The sequence below is a fragment of the Populus nigra genome, chromosome 7 (genome assembly GCF_951802175.1).
Source record: "Populus nigra chromosome 7, ddPopNigr1.1, whole genome shotgun sequence".
NCBI classification, from domain to species: domain Eukaryota; kingdom Viridiplantae; phylum Streptophyta; class Magnoliopsida; order Malpighiales; family Salicaceae; genus Populus; species Populus nigra.
The window spans coordinates 12,384,976-12,407,535 of NC_084858.1; the positions used below are offsets into that span (position 1 = coordinate 12,384,976).

General features: G+C 32.7%; 1 protein-coding gene across 1 annotated transcript; it reads right to left on the reverse strand.

The window, feature by feature from the left end:
• Positions 1–17,772: 17,772 nt before the first annotated feature.
• On the reverse strand, positions 17,773–19,052 carry LOC133700055 (transcription factor MYB48-like). Its single transcript, XM_062123619.1, has 3 exons — positions 18,975–19,052; positions 18,466–18,629; positions 17,773–18,355 (listed from the first exon to the last, which is right to left on the reverse strand). Exons 1-3 carry the CDS (start codon positions 19,050–19,052, stop codon positions 17,995–17,997), a joined length of 603 nt encoding a protein of 200 aa, XP_061979603.1. The 3' UTR covers positions 17,773–17,994.
• Positions 19,053–22,560: the final 3,508 nt, after the last annotated feature.

The following is a 22,560-nucleotide window of genomic DNA, read 5'->3' on the forward strand; positions in this document are numbered from 1 at the left end:
TTGATTTGATGACTAATTGTTGAATGGGTGGTCACTTCTTGACTTGGTAACCATCCTTATCTTCTTGTCTGCAGAGAACATAATTGATAACATCAGAATTTGAATAGATAGTCTTCATGAAAGTTCTGAGGAATTGTCTCAGCTTTCCAACAAAACAAGAATGACCTCAAGAATGAGGTCATTTGAAGTTCTAGAACTCGAGATATGGGCTGAACATTGAACAGTGTCTGGGCTGTAGGACAGATTCCGACTTCTCTGTTGTTGCTACAATTTGAACTTGAAAACGGTCCTTTTGAATCTTGGACTCCTCATGAAAGTTTTAGGCCTATTTCTTAGGTTTCTATCCATATAAACCAGACCTAAATCCAAGTTCTACATCTTCAGTTATGATCCAATAACCGAATAGTGTTCCAATTTGAATTCAACCAGCATCTCTTTTTTAAGCTTAACCTTTTCTTTGTCTTCTCAATTTCATTGGTTAAACTCATCAATCAATTCTTTGATTTATGTGATAAACCTGCATTTAAAATGAACATTTACCATGAATTAAAGGTATCTTATATTATCAGACTTGTTATTATAAAACATGCTCTAGTTAGTTATTGATACTTTAAGTGCAAAATGATGATATAAAACCCTGATAAAAATACACTTTTAATTATTAATCAGGTAACCTGCCCGTGGTCTTTGGTCGGGCAACCAACCCTTATTTCATGATCGGGTAACCTGTATGTGGTGTGAAATAAATAGGATTTTTCATGGATGGTCTCTATTAGGGTAACTAGCTCGTGGTTTGTGATCAGGTAACCTGCCCGTAGTGTGAAAAATAACTAGGATTTTTCACGAATGATCTCTGTTGGGGCGACCACCCATGGTTTGTGATCGGGTAACTTGCCCGTAGTGTGAAAAATAACTAGGATTTTTCACGAATGGTCTCTATTTGAGCAACTAGCCCATGGTTCGTGATCAGATAATTTACCTGTTGACACGATCAAAGAGTTGATGTCTTATCCCAAGTGCAGGTGTGTCAAAATAATAAATAACCCGGCAAGACTAGGGTCGAACCACAGGGAGGTGAACTATATAATAATAATAATAATGATAATAATAATAATAAGAACAACAACAACAACGATGATGATGGTGATGATGAGTTAAAGAGGACTTTGAGATGTAAGATAAATGTGAAGATTAAACAATGATAAAAATAAATGTCAAGGTTAGAGGATCCACTAATAGTATTAGAGATAAGTAAAGTATAAACTCTTTATAAATTATCAACATGATCATATTAATCATCTTATTTACGTAACACTATACTTATAAATTTTATTAGGTGTTTATGATGCTAACTTATGTTGACAACAAATCAAATTCCTTTCATAACAATGATGTCGGCCGAAGAATATGAAGGATCAAGTATTTGATGTACCGAGTGTTATACAACACAAATTTAGATTAACCATTTAACAAGCAAGGTATTAAGAATTAATAAGATAAAAATGATAAGACATGTTAATAGCAAACTTTCTTGGATATAAAAATTAAAGTCCATGTTGAGTTTATATTATACTTATCCTAACACCATTAGGGAAACCTTTTCATCTTGACATAATTAACTTAGCTAGACATTATGAAGAAGAAAAACATAAATAAACAATATAAGAACATAAACATGATATAAGTTAACTAAGTATAGTAAAAGAAATGAAAAGCATGAACAAGAGATTAATGAAAGCAAAACTTAAGTATTACAAAAATATAAAGAGAGAGAGCAAGAACATAATCTTGATATGAAAAAAAAGATTCCTAAATGAATGGCAAATGCCTCCTTTTATAGGCTAAAATTCAGAACTATTCATTTGGTAATTGATTATTGATGTAGTGGCCAACTATTGATTTAGTGGACTTAGTAGACAACAACACTCAAGCATTTTGGCTGGATGAAACGACATTGATGCAATCAGAATTTGACAAAGTGTTCTTCATGAAAGTTGTTGGCAATTATCTTTTCCTTCCACTCACCACATTGCAGAGCATTTAGAGTACTAAAGCGTGAGATATGTCTAAAATACTGAGTAGTGCTGTTGGTGGACGTGGTGGATAGCCCTTAAGCTCTTGTCTGGATGAAATGTCATTGTTACCATCAGAATTTGAGCAGGTCTTCTTCATGAAAGTTGTTGGAAATGGTCTTTTCCTTCGACCCACCAAATTTCTCGTCATTTTGCCTACTAGAACGCTAAATATGGGTAAAAGTTTGAGCAGTGTTGGGGCTGGATTGCAGGACAGATTCTGACTTCTCTTTTGTGGCCAAACTTTGGATTTAAAAACAGCAGATTTGGGTTTTCCACTATTCATGAACATTGTAGGCCTATTTCTTAGCTTTCTATCCATATAAATCAAACTAAAATTCAAGATCTACAGCTCCAGATATGACCCAATAACTAAATAGTGTTCCAATTTGAATTGAATTGGTATCCTTCTTTCTAAGCCTAGCCTTTTCTTTGTCCTTTCACTTTCAATAGTTAATCACATCAATCAATCATTTTAATTATGAGATATGCCTGCATTTCAACTGAGCATTTACCATAAATTAAAGCTATTTTATATTATTAGACCTGTTATTATAAAACATGCTCTAGTTAAGGAGTTATTGATACTTCAAGTGCAAAATGATGATATAATACCTTGATAAAAATGCACTTTTCAGTACTAATCACACCCCCCAACCAGCTTATTACTAGTCCCTAGTAATCAAATCGTTAAAATAGAAAAACAATTTGCAAATTCCACAAAGCAAGGCATTCATCATTTAATTTCCATTAATCTATCCAAGTAAACAAACTCTCATTAAATTTATATATATCTGCTTCATACTGTTGAAACAAGATATTAATAAAACTTTTTTTTTATGTGCTCAATGTATGAAAACATAGTTGATGGGGCTTTTATTAGAAGAAAATAATATTCTGTTCTAATGTTTAAGGTTAACTTCCTTGGGTTGGGATTATTATCCTTTTCTTTTTCTCTTTTTTTCTTTTCTTATATATATATATATATATATATATATATATATATATATATATATATATATAACTTAAAATACAATGCATCTTTAACCCATGTAATGAGCTTTCGACTAATGACTCCCAAACCAGTTGGTCTTAGGGAATTAGGTGTTGAGACACCCCTTCGAACTTAATAACTCGGGTTGCAGATACTGATACGTAGATAGTGCAATGTTTGATTCCCTTAAGCTTTTCTCCTCAACCTATGTAACAAGCGTTGGGCTAATATCTCCCAAGTCAGTTGACTTTAGGGTATTAGGTGTTAAAACACCCCTTTAGGCTTAATTGCTTAGATTAGGAAGGCTACGAAACCAAACTTATCTATGTTTTTATTATTAATTTTTTTTGCAAATTATATACTATCCCTTTCCCTTAGTTGTTACCTTTAACAAAAAAACATAAATAATGTAATAATTCAATGTGCGACCCACAATCATATGTTAAAGTGTGTGTGTGAAAATGAAGGTTTAAGAATACTTGTTAAATGAGTATATAAGTAGTAGCAATTGATAATAATGAGAGAATTTGTAAAGCTGAATATTTCAAGAAGTATTCTGATAGACCTTTAACAATGTTTACTAAGATGCGTCTCAAGAGTTACTTTAACAAAAGAACTCATTGACTCTGCCATTTTAGTAACAACGGTTTTGCAAATAGAAAACACAGTTAGTTAATTTTTTTTAGGTGTCGACTACCCTTTCCCCCCAACCAAAATGAGACATTGTCCTCAATGTCCTAAGGTAGAAAGATAGAGTATAAAAGACATCACCTGAAACAACAAACACTGATAAATCTGAAACACACTTAAACAAGTATAAGAAATAACAAAACAAAAAGACACAAGGTTTCACAAACGAAGGCTCAAATCCAATCTAAGCTTTTTACGACTTTCCTTAGTTGACCAATTTATGCGACTCATGGAGGGATCAATTACAGAGATGAAAGATTGTAGTTGGTCAATCAATTGTTCAGCAGTAGCAGCAGAGATTATGATTTGTCGTGCTGAGGATGTTAGAAATTCCTGTTCCACAGCTTGATCAAGAAAAGACAACAATTTATCATAAAAACCATTAACATTTAACAAACCTATAGGTTTATGGTGAATGTGAAGTTGGGTCCAAGATGAAATATGAAAGATCTCTTCCAATGTGCCCAGACCACCTGGTAAGGCAATGAAGACATCAACATGTTTAAACATTGTATTCAGTCGATCAGATATTGTGGAGACCTGTAGTTCATCTCCAATTATTTTTCTAAGGAGGTCCTCTTTTGCTAAAGCTTTGGGGACGACTCCCAAAACTTGGCTGCCTCCTAAAAATGCAGCTATTAACACACCCCCATTAACCCAAGGCTGCCTCCGCAATACACTAAATGAATCTTTCTCTCAGCTAATACCTGACCAAGATGATTTGCTGATTTTAAAAACTCTTTTTCTTTACCAAGACTAAATCCACCGAAGACATAAATATTTCTTATTTGATGACTTGAGGAACCTGCCATTTATACACATTGTGATATCTGTTGAATGTGTGGGTTGAGTAGAAATTAAAGGAAGGAAGAGAAGATTTTATAGATGAGAAAATGCAATCATACCACCTATATGTAGGCCAGCTGGAGTATCTCTCTCTCTCTCTCTCTCTCTCTCTCTCTCTCTCTTTTATTTTAAAAAAATGTGTATGTACAAGCAGTTGTGATTGTGGCTCACATCTTCCCTTGGTTTTACGTCCAAGAACGGCTTAAACGCCCTCTATGGGTCGAGGATAGGCTTCCCATCAAGTTTTCTTAAAAACTGGCAAACAAGGTCTTTTTTAGTCAGATTCCCAAGACTATGTCGTGCATGTTCTTTATGAAATTGTGGTAATAAATCATGAATTGCATGATGCACATCTCCATTAGGGTGCGTCTCAAGAGTCAACAGAAGATTATCTAAAGACTCCTTACTCAGGCCATCCTTAATGAACTGTATTTTATCTTCACGATTTACAGATACCATTCCTAAAGAACAACATTTTGCATTACAAGTCCATCTGGCACATCTGTGACAGACTTTCAGTCGTTTTGCACTAAAAGTGCTTTTACCTGTTCCAAGCATGTATGAAATGAAAGAATTGAAGGACTCACCTGATAATCAGACCTTTGCTTCAATTAGCCAGCGAATATCTTTAGGAATTCCATGGTTCATTAACAATCGCAATCTTGCACATCTAGCACGGTAAATTTTTGTAATCGCATTCTAAGGTAGAGCAGGAAAATACTTTTTCAATTTTTTAAGAGTGGTGTCCATTTTCAAATGAGAAGAGATGCAAAGAAGGGAGAAAGAACAAAGAATTGCACAAATATATACACAGATATCAGTTATCATGGGAAACTGAAAGAATCGACTTTAAGAGTCATAAAGTACCGTTATCCGCCATTTGACCGGGGTGAGAGAAACTAGCAAAACAAAGGTCATACAAAAAAGAAACATAAAAACAATGTGAGAAAAAGAATCAATCTTTATATACAGGATCACCCAATTTAATAGAGTCATTTTCAACTGAAAAATTATCAAAGTAAACTTTCAAACGATGTCCATTTACCTTGAAAACATTACCATTCTTTGGATTCTCAATATCATGGCCCCATATGGATACACATGTTTCACAATAAAAGGACCGCTCCATCTTGATCTTAGTTTTCTAGGAAATAAATGGAGTCGAGAATTATAAAGCAAGACTTTTTGACCAACATTGAATGTTTTTCTCAGTATTTTCTTGTTATGAAACTCTTTGATTCTTGCTTTATGAATTCTTGAATTTTCATATACATCATTTCTTATTTCCTTAAGCTCATTTATTTGTAATTTTCGCAGCTGACTAGCATCATCATGGTTTGAATTGAAAGCTTTAATAGCCCAATAAGCTTTATGTTCAAGTTCCACAAGCAAGTGACAAGGTTTTCCATAGACTATTCTATAAGGTGATATACCTAATGATGTTTTATAAGCAGTTCGATAAGCCCAAAGTGCATCATTAAGTTTTAAAGACCAGTCTTTCCTATTAGGGTTCACTGTTTTCTCCAAGATCTATTTGATCTCCCTATTAGCAAGTTTTACTTGTCCACTTGTTTGAGGGTGATAAGGGGTGGCAACTTTGTGAGTGATTTCATATTTCTTCATTAAAGACTCAAATGACTTGTTACAGAAATGTGTTCCACCATCACTTATCATGGCTCGAGGGATTCCAAATCGACTTAAAATATTTTCTTTTAAAAACTTTATCACTGTTTTGTGATCATTGTTTCGACTTGGAATTGCCTCTATCCACTTTGAAACATAATCTACTGCGACTAATATGTACAAGAAACCAAATGATTGAGGAAATGGACCCATAAAATCTATATCTCAATAGTCAAAGATCTCAATGACAAGAATAGGATTTAAAGGCATCATGTGACATTTTGAAATAGATCCCAACTTTTAACAATTTTCACAAGTCCTGCAGAATGCATGTGAGTCCTTGAACATGGTGGGCTAGTAAAATTCACTTTGTAAGATTTTTGCAGTTGTCTTTCTTGATGAGAAATGACCCCTACATGCCTCAGAATGACAAATTTTAATGACACTACTTACCTCATTGTTAGGAATGCATCTTTGAAATATTTGATCAGGACAATATTTGAATAAATAAGGGTCATCTCTTCACTTCGTTCAAGAACTTTCTTTTGTCTAGGGTACTTCAATGAGCTAGCAAATGTCTTGAAACAAGAAAATTAACAATATTAGCAAACCAAGACATTGTAGCAACATAAAGTAAATATTCATCAGGAAAGTAATCATTGATTTGTGTGATGTCAGATGTGGAATCTATTGTCAATCTTGACAAATGATCTGCGACAACATTTTCGGTGCCTTTCTTGTCTTTAATTGTGATATCAAATTCTTGAAGTAACAAAATCCATCGTACCAATCTAGCCTTAGAATCCTTTTTTGAAAGAAGATATTTCAAAGCTGCATGATTACTAAAAACAATAACAGGTGAGCCAACAAGATAAGATCTGAACTTGTCACATGCAAATACTACTGGAACTAATTCCTTTTCAGTGGTAGTGTAATTTATTTGAGCACTATTTAAAGTTTTACTTGCATAGTAAATCACATAAGGTTTCTTATCTTTTCTTTGTCCTAAGACAACACCTACGACATAATCACTAGCATCACATATTATTTCAAAAGGTAATGACCAATCAGGAGGTTGAATGACTGGAGCAGAAGTCAACAAGCTTTTAAGTTTAACAAAGGCTTTTTTACATTGTTCAGTCCATTCAAAAACATTTTCCTTTGTTAGAAGGTTACACAATGGCTTAGATATGACACTAAAATCTTTGATGAACCTTCTATAAAAACCAGCATGTCCTAAGAATGATCTACCATCTTTAACAGATTTTGGTGTTGACAAGTTGGCAATTAACTCAATTTTAGATTTGTCAACCTCAATTCCTTTCGATGAAACAATGTGACCAAGTATAATGCCATTTGTTACCATAAAATGATATTTTTCCCAATTCAGCACAAGATTCTTCTCTTCACATCTGCTCAAAACCCTTTCTAAGTTAGTCAAACAATCATCAAATGAATTGCCAAAAATAGAAAAATCATCCATGAAAATTTTAAGAAAATGTTCAACCATATCACTAAATATGCTAAGCATGCATCTTTGAAATGTGGCTAATGCATTACATAATCCAAAAGGCATCCTTCGATATGCAAAAATACCAAATGGACATGTGAAAGTAGTCTTCTCTTGATCTTCCAATGCAATTTCAATTTGGTTGTAACCTGAATAGCTGACACGACCAAAAGATTGATGTCTTCTCCCAAGTGCAGAAGTGTCGAAGTAATAAATAACCCGGCAAGACCGGGGTCGAACCACATGGAGGTTAATTGTATAAATTATAGATAACAATAATACAAAAGTAACAATAACAACAATAACAACAACAACAACAATAATAATAATAGTGTTAATAATAATAGTGAAGAAGAAGAGGAAGAAGTCGATGAGAACTTTGAGATGAAAGATTAACGTAAGGATTAAACAATGATAACAACAAATGTCAAGGTTAGAGGATCCACTAATGGTATTTCAAACAAGTATAGTATAAACTCTTATTATTCAATTGGAAACCACACACAAGGAGGTTCCAATCAGATTATAAATTGTTAACATGATTACATTAGCTATCTTATTCGAATAATGCTAATACTTGTAAATGTTTTCAGGCATTCATGATTATAACTTATGTTAACAACAAATCAAGTTCCTTTCATAGCTCAGGTGTCGGTTATACCATACAGTATGGGCTATGAAAGTGCCAAGTATTTGTTGTACCAAGTGTTATACAACATAAATCTAGATTAACCATTTAACAAGCAAAGTATTAAAAGTGAATAAGATAACAAATACAAAACATGTTAGTATCCAACATTAAAGTCCATGTTGAGTTTATATTATACTTATCCTTACACCATTAGTGTAACCTTTTTACCTTGACATAATTAACTTAGCTAGACATAATGAAAGAAAGAAACATAAATAAACAAGGAAAGGAAATGAAAAGCATAAGCAAGAGATTAATATAAGCAAAACTTAAGCATTACAAAATATAAAGAGAGAAAGCAAGAGCATGATCTTGATCTAAAAACCAAGATTCCTAAATACATGGCAAATGCCTCTTTTTATAGGCCAAAATTTGGAACTATTGATTTGTTGACTAATTGATGAGTGGGTGGCCACATCTTGACTTGGTGACAATTCTTATCTTCTTATCTGCCAAAAATGTCATTGATAACGTCATAATTTGGACAGACTTCAATCATGAAAGTTCTAGGAAATTATCTCATCTTTCCAGGATAAAAATTTGAGATCATTTGGACTTCTAGAACTCGAGATATGGGCTGAACACTGAACAGTGTCTGGGCTGCAGGACAGATTCGGACTTCTTTGTTGCTATAATTTGGACTTGAAAACGGCCTTGTTAAATCTTGGGCTCCACATGAAAGTTGTAGGCCTATGTCTTATCTTTCTATCCATATAAAATGGACCTCAATCCAAGATCTACAGCTCCAGATATGACCCAATTACCGAACTGTGTTCCAGGTTGGACTGCACCAGCATCTCTTTGGCCATCTTTTTGTCATTTCAATTTCAGTACTTCAACTCATCAATCAATTCTTTCATTTATGTGATAGGCCTGCATTTAAGATGAACATTTACCATAAATTAAAGGTATCTTATATAATTAGATATGTTATTATAAAACACGCTTTGGTTAAGGAGTTATTGATACTTCAAGTGCAAAATGATGATATAAAACCTTGATAAAAATGCACTTTTAAGTACTAATCAATAGCCATCTAGGAAACAATAAAATTCATGACCTGCAACTCTTTCTAGGATTTGATCCATGAAAGGTAAAGGGAAATGATCTTTTTTAGTCATTGAATTAAGTTTCCTATAGTCAATGAACATGTGCCAACCAGTAATAGTCCTAGTTGGAATTAACTCATTTTTCTCATTTGTTATCACAATGACTCCAGACTTCTTGGGTACAACTTGGGTAGGACTTACCTGTTTGCTGTCAGAAATAGGATAAATGATTCCATTATTTAGAAGCTTAATGACTTCATTCCTCACTACTTCTTTCATATTAGGATTAAACCTTCGTTGCATTTCTTTAGAGGGTTTAGCATTTTCCTCCAAATAAATCCTGTGTGTGCAAATCAAAGAACTAATTCCTTTTATGTCAGCTATGGTCCATCCTAATACATTTTTGTGCATTTTCAGAGTTTGTAATAACTTACCTTCTCGATGTGCATTAAGTTTGGAAGAAATTATTACCAGAAAAGTTTCATTTTCTCCCAAAAATGAGTATTTGAGATTGAATGGTAACGGCTTCAAATCAGGTTTTGATGTTGAACACTTGAAGGTATAGACTCAATTGATCGTGGTGGCAATTCTTCAATTTGTGGTCTCCAATTACTTGCCTTTGATTCTTTCTGGAAATAAACCATTTGCAAATCTTTAGATTCATTAAACTCAATTTCATTAGAAGTAGTTTGAAATTGATCATAAACTAATTTCAGAATAAAGTCTACTTCCTGTAAATCATTATTATCTCTAAGTTGCTTGCAAATGTTAAAAACATTCATCTCCAATGTCATGTTTGCAAATGATAACTTCATCAGTCCATTCCTACAATTAATCAATGCATTAGAAGTTGCAAGAAACGGACGTCCTAAAATAACAGGAATTGAATTACATGCTTTAACAGATTGTGTATCCAAGACAACAAAATCCACAGGATAAAAAAATTTATCAACTTGTACTAACACATCTTCAACTATTCCTCTAGGCACTTTTACAGATCTATCGGCAAGTAAAAGAGTTACAGAAGTTGGTTTTAACTCACCTAGATTGAGACTCTGAAAGACTGAATATGAAAGTAAATTCACACTAGCTCCAAGATCAAGTAAAGCTATTTCAATTTTATGTTCTTCAATAAAGCAAGAAATTGTAGGACAACCAGGGTCTTTATATTTCAAAGAATTATTGTTCTGAAGAATGACACTTACTTGTTTGGCTAAAAAGGCTTTCTTTTTCACATTCAGTTTTCTCTTCACAGTGCACAGATCTTTTAAAAATTTAGCATAAGAAGGTATTTGTTTAATAACATCTAACAAAGGTATATTGATCCTTACCTGTTTGAAAGTTTCAAAGATTTCAAAGTTGTGATTGACTTTTCTTTATTTGGTCATGGCATGAGGAAATGAAAGTGATTGGTTATCTTCTTCGGCCATATTTTCTGAAAATGATGAGAATACCCTATAAAGTCTACCACTTAATATATGTGACTAAACTCTCATGCACGTGTAGGAAGAGAATAAAAGGAAGAAGAGAACAAAAGAAAAAGAAACAAAACAAAAGAAACAAAAGTTAGATACAAGAAAAGTGAAAAGTGAAAATAAAATAAATATTATAAGTTATACAAGAATTTACCTCCCCGGCAACGACGCTAAAAACTTGACACAATTAAAGAGTTGATGTCTTATCCCAAGTGCAGGAGTGTCAAAGTAATAAATAACCCAGCAAGACCGGGGTCGAACCACATGAAGGTGAACTATATAATAATAAGAACAACAACAACAACAACAACAACAACAATGATGATGATGATGATGAGTTAAAGAGGACTTTGAGATGTAAGATAAATGTGAAGATTAAACAATGATAAAAAAAATATCAAGATTAGAGGGTCCACTAATAGTATTAGAGATAAGTAAAGTATAAACTCTTTATAAATTATCAACATGATCATATTAATCATCTTATTTACATAACACCATACTTATAAATTTTATCAGGTATTCATGATGCTAACTTATGTTGACAACAAATCAAATTCCTTTCATAACAATGATGTCGGCCGAAGACTATGAAGGATCAAGTATTTGATGTACCGAGTGTTATACAACACAAATCTAGATTAACCATTTAACAAGCAAGGTATTAAGAATTAATAAGATAAAAATGATAAGACATGTTAATAGCAAACTTTCTTGGATATAAACATTAAAGTCCATGTTAAGTTTATATTATACTTATCCTAACACCATTAGTGAAACCTTTTCACCTTGACATAATTAACTTAGCTAGACATTATGAAGAAGAAAAACATAAATAAACAATATAAGAACATAAACATGATATAAGTTAACTAAGTATAGTAAAAGAAATGAAAAGCATGAACAAGAGATTAATGAAAGCAAAACTTAAGCATTACAAAAATATAAAGAGAGAGAGCAAGAACATGATCTTGATCTGAAAAAAAAGATTCCTAAATGAATGGAAAATGCCTTCTTTTATAGGCTAAAATTCAGAACTATTCATTTGGTAATTGATTATTGATGTAGTGGCCAACTATTGATTTAGTGGACTTAGTAGACAACAACACTCAAGCATTTTGGCTGGATGAAATGACATTGATGAAATCAGAATTTGGCAACATGTTCCCATGAAAGTTATTGGCAATTGTCTTTTCCTTCCACCCACCAAATTTCAAAGCATTTGGAGCACTAAAGCTTGAGATATGTCTAAAATACTCTGCTGGTGGATAGCCCTCAAGCTCTTGTTTGGATGAAATGTCATTGTTACCGTCAGAATTGGAGCAGGTCTTCTTCATGAAAGTTATTGGAAATTGTCTTTTCCTTCGACCCACCAAATTTCACATCATTTTGCCTTCTAGAACTCCAGATATGGGTAAAATTCAGAGTAGTGTGCGGGCTGGATTGTAGGATAGATTCTGACTTCTCTTTTATGGCCAAACTTTGGATTTGAAAATGACAGATTTGGGTCTTCCACTATTCATAAACATTGTAGGACTATTTCTTAGCTTTCTATCCATATAAATCAAATTGAAATTCAAGATCTATAGCTCCAGATATGATCCAATAACTGAACAGTGTTCCAATTTGAATTGAATCGGTATCTCCTTTCTAAGCTTAGCATTTTCTTTGTCCTTTCACTTTCAATAGTTAATCACATCAATCAATCCTTTGAATTGTTATATATGCCTGCATTTAAAATGAGCATTTAATATAAATTAAAGCTATCTTATATTATCAGACCTATTATTATAAAACATGCTCTAGTTAAGGAGTTATTAATACTTCAAGTGCAAAATAATGATATAAAACCTTGATAAAAATACACTTTTAAGTACTAATCACCCATGTGTGAAATAACTAGAATTTTTCATGGATGGTCTCTGTTTGGGCAACCATCTTATGATTCATGATTGAATAACCTTCTCGTGGTGTGAAAACAATTAAGGTTTTTCATGGATTGTCTCTGTTTGGGTGACTAGCCCATGGTTCGTGATTAGGTAACTTGCTCGTGGTGTGTAAAATAATTAGGATTTTCTATAAATGGTCTTTGTATGGGTCGCCAACCCTATGGTTTGTGATCAGGTAACCTGTCCGTGTTGTGAAAAATATTTAGATTTTTTCACAAATGATGGATGATGATGTCTTGGATTTTTCTCAATTAGATGAATTACCTTCCTTTTCTTATATGGACCATCTTCTAATTTTTCTTTGGATTGTCCACACTGAATATGAGAAGTGTCAATGTCATTGTTGTCAAGGTCTTTGCAAACTCGGACAACGATTTTTTTTGTTTGAAAATTGCTTTCTTGCTTTGGAATCAAGTCGTAAATTTTAAGTATCATATCCATTCAAGTCCAATTGTTGTAAAGAAATCATGAGATGTATGTTTGAAAGTGTTTCTTTGATTGTAATCCTAAGACATGTCATTCAACACTAAGGTAAAGTTTGAGAATTTTCAGGGTAAAGTTTGAGAGGAAGCATTAGCTCAAAATTTTACTATTCATGGCTCAAATGAATTAGTGCATTTTTAAGACAGAAATTTATCCGATGTAAGCTTAAAACATTTTTTTTTTGAATTTCTTACAATTCCCAAAGGGTTTGATATTTAAGGAAAAAAAGATAATTTGATCTTTTATTCAAGCAAGATTGAAATTGGTGAAGGAACATGATGAAGTGACATTTTTTTTAGGTTTCAAAGCAAGAGGCTCGAGTGAAAACTCGAGGTTTTGTTTGAGAAAAAATTCTTTTTTTTAGCACCTTTTTGTTAGCATGAATAATAGGAGTAGCTTTGTTTGCATTGTCATGATTCTTATGAAAAAGTTCCTTTGCATTTTGAAAACACCATTTATCAGTTCAACTTGCTTGATTAGAAATGGCTTTTAAAAGATACTATAACTTAATTATCGAATGCTGGGAGTACACTTATACCAATTAGTACATTTCCAGGTGAAGTTATAACACAATTATAAGAATTCATTGTACATAAAGTAAGTACTTAACAAAATTATAAACAATGAAATGACACAATCAACATTGACCCACTTTGTGACATAGACCTGCAACATATATAATATAATGAGAGTTATTAGTCATCAAGAAAACTTATGCTCATGATTTTTCATGAGGGAAAGGAATCATTATGTCTATTAAAACTTTTAACACCATTTTTCAACACATTCAACTCAAGTTTAATAATATCTCAACTCATATGACAATATCTATGCTCATTATTGCAAATAGAATAAGATTACAATTTAACAACTAGCCATAAAATAGATGGATGTGGTTTCCATAAAGAAAAAGATCAATATGCTTATCCAAAATTCTTTTAATATCGATTACATTATATACATATCATATTACACACTAGCTCTTATGGTGTCCAAGTTCATATTTGTCACTTTCGATGTTGTCTTTATGACGAATTATGTAATACATTTAATTCTGAGGTTACCGATTACACATCACTACGTAGCAACTCAATTTTCGATTCTTCAATCAACTAATTAATATTTCATTTCCTTAGTTACCAATTTTTTTGGGTACAATCCTTGAAGTAACCATGTATATTAGTCTCAATTTACACATCACCATCATCATTTGACATAATTCGTTTGTAACATTACCATATTTTTCATTTTCTAGGTATCATAATTGTTTATTACATTATCACCCCCTTAACATTTGTTTTAACTTAGTAGCGCATCAAACAATATTAAATCTTTAGTTGCCAATCAACCCCTCTATCATATACATTCTTAATCATTGGTTCATCTTATTACACAATGGTTTTCATTGTACAATCAAGATAGTTTTAATAGTTTCTATTATTTGGAATCTACACACCATAGTTTCCACTCACTTGGAAATAACAACACAATAGTTTCCATTTATTAGAATCAACAACACCATAGTTTCTACCCAGTTAGAAACAAAAACATAATAATTTCCATTTATTGGAAACAACACAGATTTTTATTTATTGTAAATAACAACACAATGATTTCCATTAAAAAATGAGACAACAATATAAATTCCCTTTTTATTAGGTACAACTAGGAAGTAACCTTTATTGTCCACAATTTAATTTAAATGACTTATCAACTTAAATAGAAGTATAGGGAAAGGAGAACCTACATCATTATCCTATGATTAATCAAATCATAGTTCATTTCCTTGGTCATCATTCTTTTAGCGGCTAAACATCAACACTTTCCATATTCTTAGATACCGATAATTGATCGTCAACTATCAATTTATATTCTATCCTTAGTCACCGATACTATGATCATTAAGTATCGTTCCTTTCTTATCCTTAATCCTAATATCACGGTCACCAAGTATCATTACATATCTTATTCTTAGTCACTGATTCTATGAACACTAAGTATAATCCGACTGTCCCCTTATGGATGCCAATCATTTTGGCCATTCCCTTATGAATGCCAATATATCCAATCATCTCCTCATGGATGCCAATAAAATTCGGCCATCTCCTAACGGATGTTAATAAATCTGGCCATCCCCTCATAGATGCCAATAAATCAGACCATCCCCTTACGGATGCCATTAAATCCAGCCATCCCCTCATGAATGCTAATAATTTCAGCCATCCCCTTATGGATACCAATAAATTTAGTCATCCCCTCATGGATGCTAATAAATTCAACACATTAGTACCTTTATATCTTTCTTTTTTTTGTATTTTTTTCTTTATGTTATTCTTCTAACATACAATATGTATTTATTGATCTAACAAAATATTGACAATAAAAAACAAACAAAATCAACACTATTTAAATACAATTCGGGTGATGATCACATACCTAATTTAACTATTTCATCAAATTTCCCATGCACAATCTCATTTCATTCCAAACATTTACGATGTCTATCCAATCTATATCCACTGTCTCAATGTATTATTTTCATAAAAATATTAGTACATAATCCCATTAAATACAATATCAATTCATAATTACATCATAGCATAGAAATTCTGAATTCTATAAATTAAAATTGTATAAATTTTTAAAAGGTCTATAAAACCAAGGGGGGTAGTTGATGAAGAAGTGTTTATGGAACAACCATGGGGCTTTATTGATGATACAAAACCTGATTTTGTCTGAAGATTACACAAATCTTTGTATGGCCTCAAACAAGCTCCAGGAGTATGGTTTCAACGTTTATCTTAGCATCTCATTGAACTTGGGTTCAAAAAAATTAATAAATGACTACTCTTTGTTCGCTTTACATACTGACAACACAAAACTTTTTGTCTTAATCTATGTAGATGACATTTTGGTCACCGGTTCAAGCTCCATCAAAATTGATACTCTAATCTGAAGCCTGCAGAGCATTTTTCATGTCAAAGATCTTGTTTCATTATCTTATTTTTTAGGTGTGGAAGCTGATAGAAATTCACAAGGCCTTCATTTACGTCAAACCAAATATATTTGTGATCTATTACATCGCACCAAAATGGTTAGAGCCAAGCCTTTTACCTCTCATACTGTTTTAGGTACAAAGCTATCTAGCTTTGATGGTGAAGTGCTATCTGATCCCATAAATTATAGACATATTATAGGGGCTTTACAGTATTGCACAATCATAAGACCGGATATAACATATGCTGTCAACCATTATGTCAATATATGCATCAACCAAGGTTGTCATATTGGTAGGCTATGAAAAGGGTTCTACGTTTTGAAAGGAACAATCAATGATGGTTTATACTACACTCCTTCTTTCCTTGACATTCATAAATACTGTGACTCCAAATGGGTAGGCAATCCTGATGATAGAAGGTCCACTAGCGGTTATGGAGTGTTCTTGGGTCGTAACTTAGTATCTTGGAGTTCTAAGAAACAACATATTGTGTCCCGCTCTAGTATAAAGGCAAAATATCGTTCAATGGATCTAGCTACTACTGAATTATACTGGATACGAATGTTATTCAAAGAGTTGGTATTTGTATTTCATCCACACCAACTCTGTGGTGTGACAACATTAGTGCAATTGCTTTAACATCAAATCTAGTGTTCCATGCTCAAACAAAACATGTGGAAATAGATTACCACTTTATTCAAGAGAAAGTCTGCAATCGTGATATCAAGGTCCAACACATCTTGACGCTTGATCAAGTAGCTGATATTTTTACAAAAGGACAATCTGCTCAATGATTTCAAGTTTTGAAGCACAAATTAATGGTTTGTTCGCGCCTCATCAATTTGAAGGGGGATGTTAGATCATCAGATACTCTAGGAGAATGATAGCAACTAGATATGCAACAACAATATCTTGAAGGATATGCAGCAACAACAGATTGCAATATCCATTATATTAGCAATTTGACTGAGCCTCCTAATATTGTGCCCTCTCTTTAGAATGAGTTCGTTTTTGTATTTTACCAACTTATAGTTACAATGTATATCTATAAATATAATATATTGACGTATGGCTCAAAGCACAAAGCCAAGCTTCATCTCACATTCCTCATATTAAAACTTTACACTTTTTCTCTCTTGTTCTTCATTTCTTCAAGTTTAAATCATTCAGATTATTCTTAGGAGGATTTTGTATATATAAAAAATTATGTTAGGAAGTCTAGAGAGAAAATCAATTCAAAGCAAACAATATTGGTGGAGAGGACATTCTTATTCCCCCACTAAATTTTAGTGAGATAAAAAATATAGTTGAAAGACTTGTAAAGCAAAGAAATATCAGTAAACAGCAACATCTATATAATTGTAGAGTTACAGATAAATCTAACCCACAATCTTTAATAAAAGTTCATCATCATTTATTAAATTCTCATAAAAATAATGTTTCAACATCCTCTAAGCAAGTTAGACATGAGTAAAATATGTCACCATCAACATTTTCTAACCATTATTAGAAATTGTACCCTCTACTGTAAATATTCTTTGAGTCCTATCCAAAAGAACAAGTTGTTGCTTGATTTTGCATGGATATCTTATTTCAGTTACTTGTATGAGTAATTTAACCTTGTGGATGATCATCTAAGTTCCACAAGCCCCCTAATAGTCCATAATAATCCTCAACAACAAAGTCTGCCCAAGATGCGACATCTTGAGTCATCACAGGCGAGCATTGATCCTCCAAATTGTGGTACATGAAATACATTTCTTGTGCTTCATGCATCTTAACATGATCAATGGTGTTGACCATTTTCATTTCACCTGCTTCTAGCTGCTGCTGCTGCACTTCCTGTTTGAGAATCAGAGCTTTTCGCTTTTCTTGTTTCTGAGAGGATTTATCTTTCTTCTTGAAATGGGTTCTCCAATAGTTTTTTATCTCATTATCTGTTCTACCAGGCAAGTATCTAGCAATAGTTGACCACCTGGTGATGTATGGACTATTAATAATAGTTTATAGAGAAATGAAAATAGACAGGAAAAAAAAAACCAAGAAAGAAAGATTTTATAAAGGGGGGGATACAAAATGCATTACTTGTTGCCCCAGAGAGCTTGTAGTTCAATAATGATGCCTTCCTCTTGTGGTGTTATTTGGCCTCTCTTAAGTCCTGGTCTAAGGTAATTCACCCACCTCAGTCTGCAACTCTTTCCACTCCTATTCAAGCCTGGTAAAACCAATAATAAGTCAAAGTTTAAGCACTAAAATTAACAATTAATGAGAAAATTACTCTTTTCAACCAAAGTATGCACATAGCTAGTACGTGCGTTGATTTATAATATCAAAAGCTGAAAGCATGATCAGTGTCTACCAATGAATGATAAACTCTAAATTTTGCCTCTCCCACCCAAAAATTAAGAGTGTATGTATATAATTAATTTACTAATAGCTATAGTGGCTTTCTTGTTTTTATCTCTCCCCCTTTGATATAGCAAGCCAGTGGTGATGTTTGCTGTGATTACATTTGCCAAACATCAAGCCTAGAAAGAGAGCTTACCTGAACACCTAGAAACAGAACTCCACCTTCCCTCACCATTCAAGCTCACATATTCACTAAGCAACTTATCCTCTTCAGGAGTCCAAGGACCCTTCCTCCACCCTTGCTCAGCAATTCCCCTACCCATCATTGCTACTATGTTGCTTTACTTTTGTCCAAAACTGTATGTTGTCTCAAATTTGCATGAAACGTGCATATAGTCTTCCCCTATATATATACCTCCTCAATCAGTCATGCAGCTAGAATCCTCAATTTTATTTTACAAATTAAAATGATGATCTCATGAGCACTAATGTCTTCCACCATTATTTTGGCTTCAGGTTCCTCAGTGCAATCATTCCTTCCCTCCTATAATCTGAATCCATGTGTTACCATATGCTTACCCAGCTCCCTCTCTTCGCCAATCAGCAGTGTACAATTGTCTCTACTAAATCTATGATACCGTACAGTATATCATCAGCATAAATCCAGCCTCCAACATTATTGATTGATTCCATATCTTAACTCAAGCTAGAATGTTTGTTGTCTAGCTTTGATAATGAGATTGTAGACAGCATAATCTTTATTTAGCGATAAAAGAAAGTTAGTGGGTTGCTGTTGTTTCCTCGAAAACAGCTTGTGCTCCAATGCCATTACACCATCTGTTGACATAAACTATCCTTAAATGCATGCTTTAGAAATTGTTTAATGTAAATGATGTGTATTTTAATAGCTGATGAAGGTTCTAGGATGCCAAATAAGGTAATGGGGTATTTAAATATGCCCGAAACAGTCGACCTAGATGAGTCACCTAAGCTACATATCTGGCTTTTGGGATGACTATAACTAGCATTTTTAGAACATTAGGGCATAAATTAATTGGTTAGACTTAATTTTCTATGTGGTAAATGCCTATATATAGGTAATGATAGTTAACAGAAATTATTTCATTAGTATAAAGGTATGAAAGATGCATTTATAGAGTGAATTCAAGATCTTGTTAAAGAACTCGAAGATCATACTAAGAAAAGCTTGATTTGATAGCGCGAAAAAGAAGTGGAAAGCAATGTCTTCTCCTTATGGCCATCTCTTAATGTGTGTTAAGTATACCTCTAATTCTTTGAATTCAACCTCTCAAATTACCTAATTTTCTTGGCACAACATCAGCCATCCATGTGTTTAGTGATAACTTGCAGACAGCCAAGTTCGAGCTCCGAAAAAGTTAAAATCCTTGACGACTATGTTTATCCTTTTGACAAAACCTAGAAGATATCACGGAAAGGTTTCTAGAAAGATAGGTAGCTAGATAGTTACGATATCGTGGAGCCCCATAGATCACCTCATATAGAAACAAAATTCCACTGAGATGAAAAGGTAAAATTCCTGCTCTACTAATTATGTAAGTACAAGTGGCTAGTGTTTATGGCTGAAGCAAAGTTCTATCGATAATCCATGGACGCTTTTAAATCATAATTAAACAAGAGCAAATGGTCTCCCTGGCATCTTTGGGTGTATTATGATGTAGCATCTAACATCTATTGGAAAACGTGGACAAGAAACCAATGGATGCCAAACTTAACCTCCTCGGGATGTTATAGTTGTTTCCATATGAAAAGGCAGGGTTCAAGCAATTAAATGGAAATGTGGTGAGAGGAATTATGTTCCGTCGAAATAAAAGATATTTTAGTTTGAATTGTCGTGTAAACCCTAGTATGAAAAAAATATTGAAGTTCATAAATATTAATATAATTGATGAGTGGAAGGGTTCAATGGAATTAATTAGGAGTTTATATGATAAAAAATAAAATTGAAAACAATAATAAAGAACTAAAGAGTTTAGTAAGAGAAGGAATTCATGGGCGAATGTATAAATAAGAGAAATATTGGGGCCAATGTATAAATAAAAAAAATGATGGGGTCAATCTAAAAATAAGATAAAATATAAGGGGTTAATATGGAAGTTTAGTTAACATGAGGGACTAATGTGAAAATAAAGAAAGTGAGAGGAGGCAAGATGCAAATAAGGAAACTTATTGCTATAAATAGAGAAGAAATCTGTAGAAATTCCTAGAGTGTTGGCCGGCCAAGGCAAGAAAGAAAAAGGAGAGAGAAAAAAATATTTTAGAGGAAAACCTTGCAAATTCATTCCAAACTTACAAAAAGCTAGATTAAGCAATCTAAAGGACCGTTTGTTTTGGCAATAGCTGTTGCATTTTTGCCCAACCTCATTTGCATGGTGTTTGGTTACAAAATAAACTTATAGTTTGGTTTATGCGACTCGCCAATAAATGAGGTTTCACCTCAGTTTTTGGTGAAGCAACTTTTACATGCTTCCAGTGAACCACTCATTCTGAATTTTTTTTTTTTACTTGTTTCTTTTTTATTGTTGATAAAACACATAGACCAAAACAACATTTGAAATTTTTCTTAGTTAAAGAAACAATTGTATAAACAAAAAAGCTACAAATTGTCTTTAAGAGTTTGGAGAGTTTGCATTTGTATAGATCTACATCAAGCATGCTTGATTCCAGCAACAAAAGATCAATTTTTTTGGCAAGTTTGAATGGATTTCTTGATGAGATGTAAATCACAAAGCTTAGATTACAATTGCAAAATAAAAAATTACTACGAGTCCTTTTTGGTCATTTTATTATAACATCAGTTTAACCACAGTTTTAACTAAAACATATTGAATATGCTTTTTGCTAGACAATAACTTCAACCATAATTTTAATCAAACATGTATTTTAATCAAACCAATCACACTAAAAGTGATTTTTTAAAATTTACTATTTTTAAACCACAAATACAAAAGTTACCACAATACTAAATACACACTAAGTGTTAGGAGGGGGAGTTAAGAAGAAAAATATGAGAAAACCAAAAGATTGGCTGGAGAGAGGAGACGGTTTGGGAAAAAAATAAAAGGGGAAGAAAAATGTGTGGGTTTCCAAGTTTCACTTCATAATTTTTTTGAATAAGAGGTAATAAACTCTGTTAATAGTTAGTTTATTTTGTTTTATGTTTTTCTTGAATGATTGAGTTGTTGAAAATTGTTTTAGTAGAGGTTTATGGGTTATGAAATTTGAATATGAAATTGTGTTTACATGGTGTGATATTGATATTTGATATAGATGGTGAGATGTTGACATTTGATATAGTTGGTGGATGGAAAATAGGCTAGTAGAGAAAATTTTCATTTTAAAATAATGTATTTAATGAGATTGATGGGTTTAGATTATGTTAAATGATAATATATGAAGGTGTTATATGTTGATGGGTGCTGAAAATGATGGAAAAAAGGCATGGGAAACAAGAAGATACTTGTTAAACTTAGGAATAAAAAAAAGGACAGTTTGTATTTCGGTTTTTCACTAAGATTTAGACCTTAAGATGATAGAATTTGAAATAATTTTACTCATCAATGTTATAGACATGGGTGTTACCTTTTAAACACAACTGACCTTGCTTAAATTGGAGTTACAAAAAGCTAGATATAAAATAAAAAACAACAAAGGTTCTAAACAAAAATCAGCAGGACAAGTTTCCGTGCTGCTGAAAATTATGAATTTAGGTATGTAGATGGAAAAACAGGGTTTATTCATGTGCATCATAGTCATAGATATATGTTTTAATTTTCTATAAATTAAAACCCT

Excerpts from the sequence above, each read along its gene's own strand:
- LOC133700055 (XM_062123619.1), bottom strand. The coding sequence starts at position 19,052 with ATGGGTAGGGGAATTGCTGAGCAAGGGTGGAGGAAGGGTCCTTGGACT. Across the intron at positions 18,630-18,974 it reads ATAAGTTGCTTAGTGAATAT|TGCTTAAACTTTGACTTATT; the intron begins GTGAGCTTGAAT and ends TGTTAATTTTAG. Across the intron at positions 18,356-18,465 it reads CAAGCTCTCTGGGGCAACAA|GTGGTCAACTATTGCTAGAT; the intron begins GTAATGCATTTT and ends ATACATCACCAG.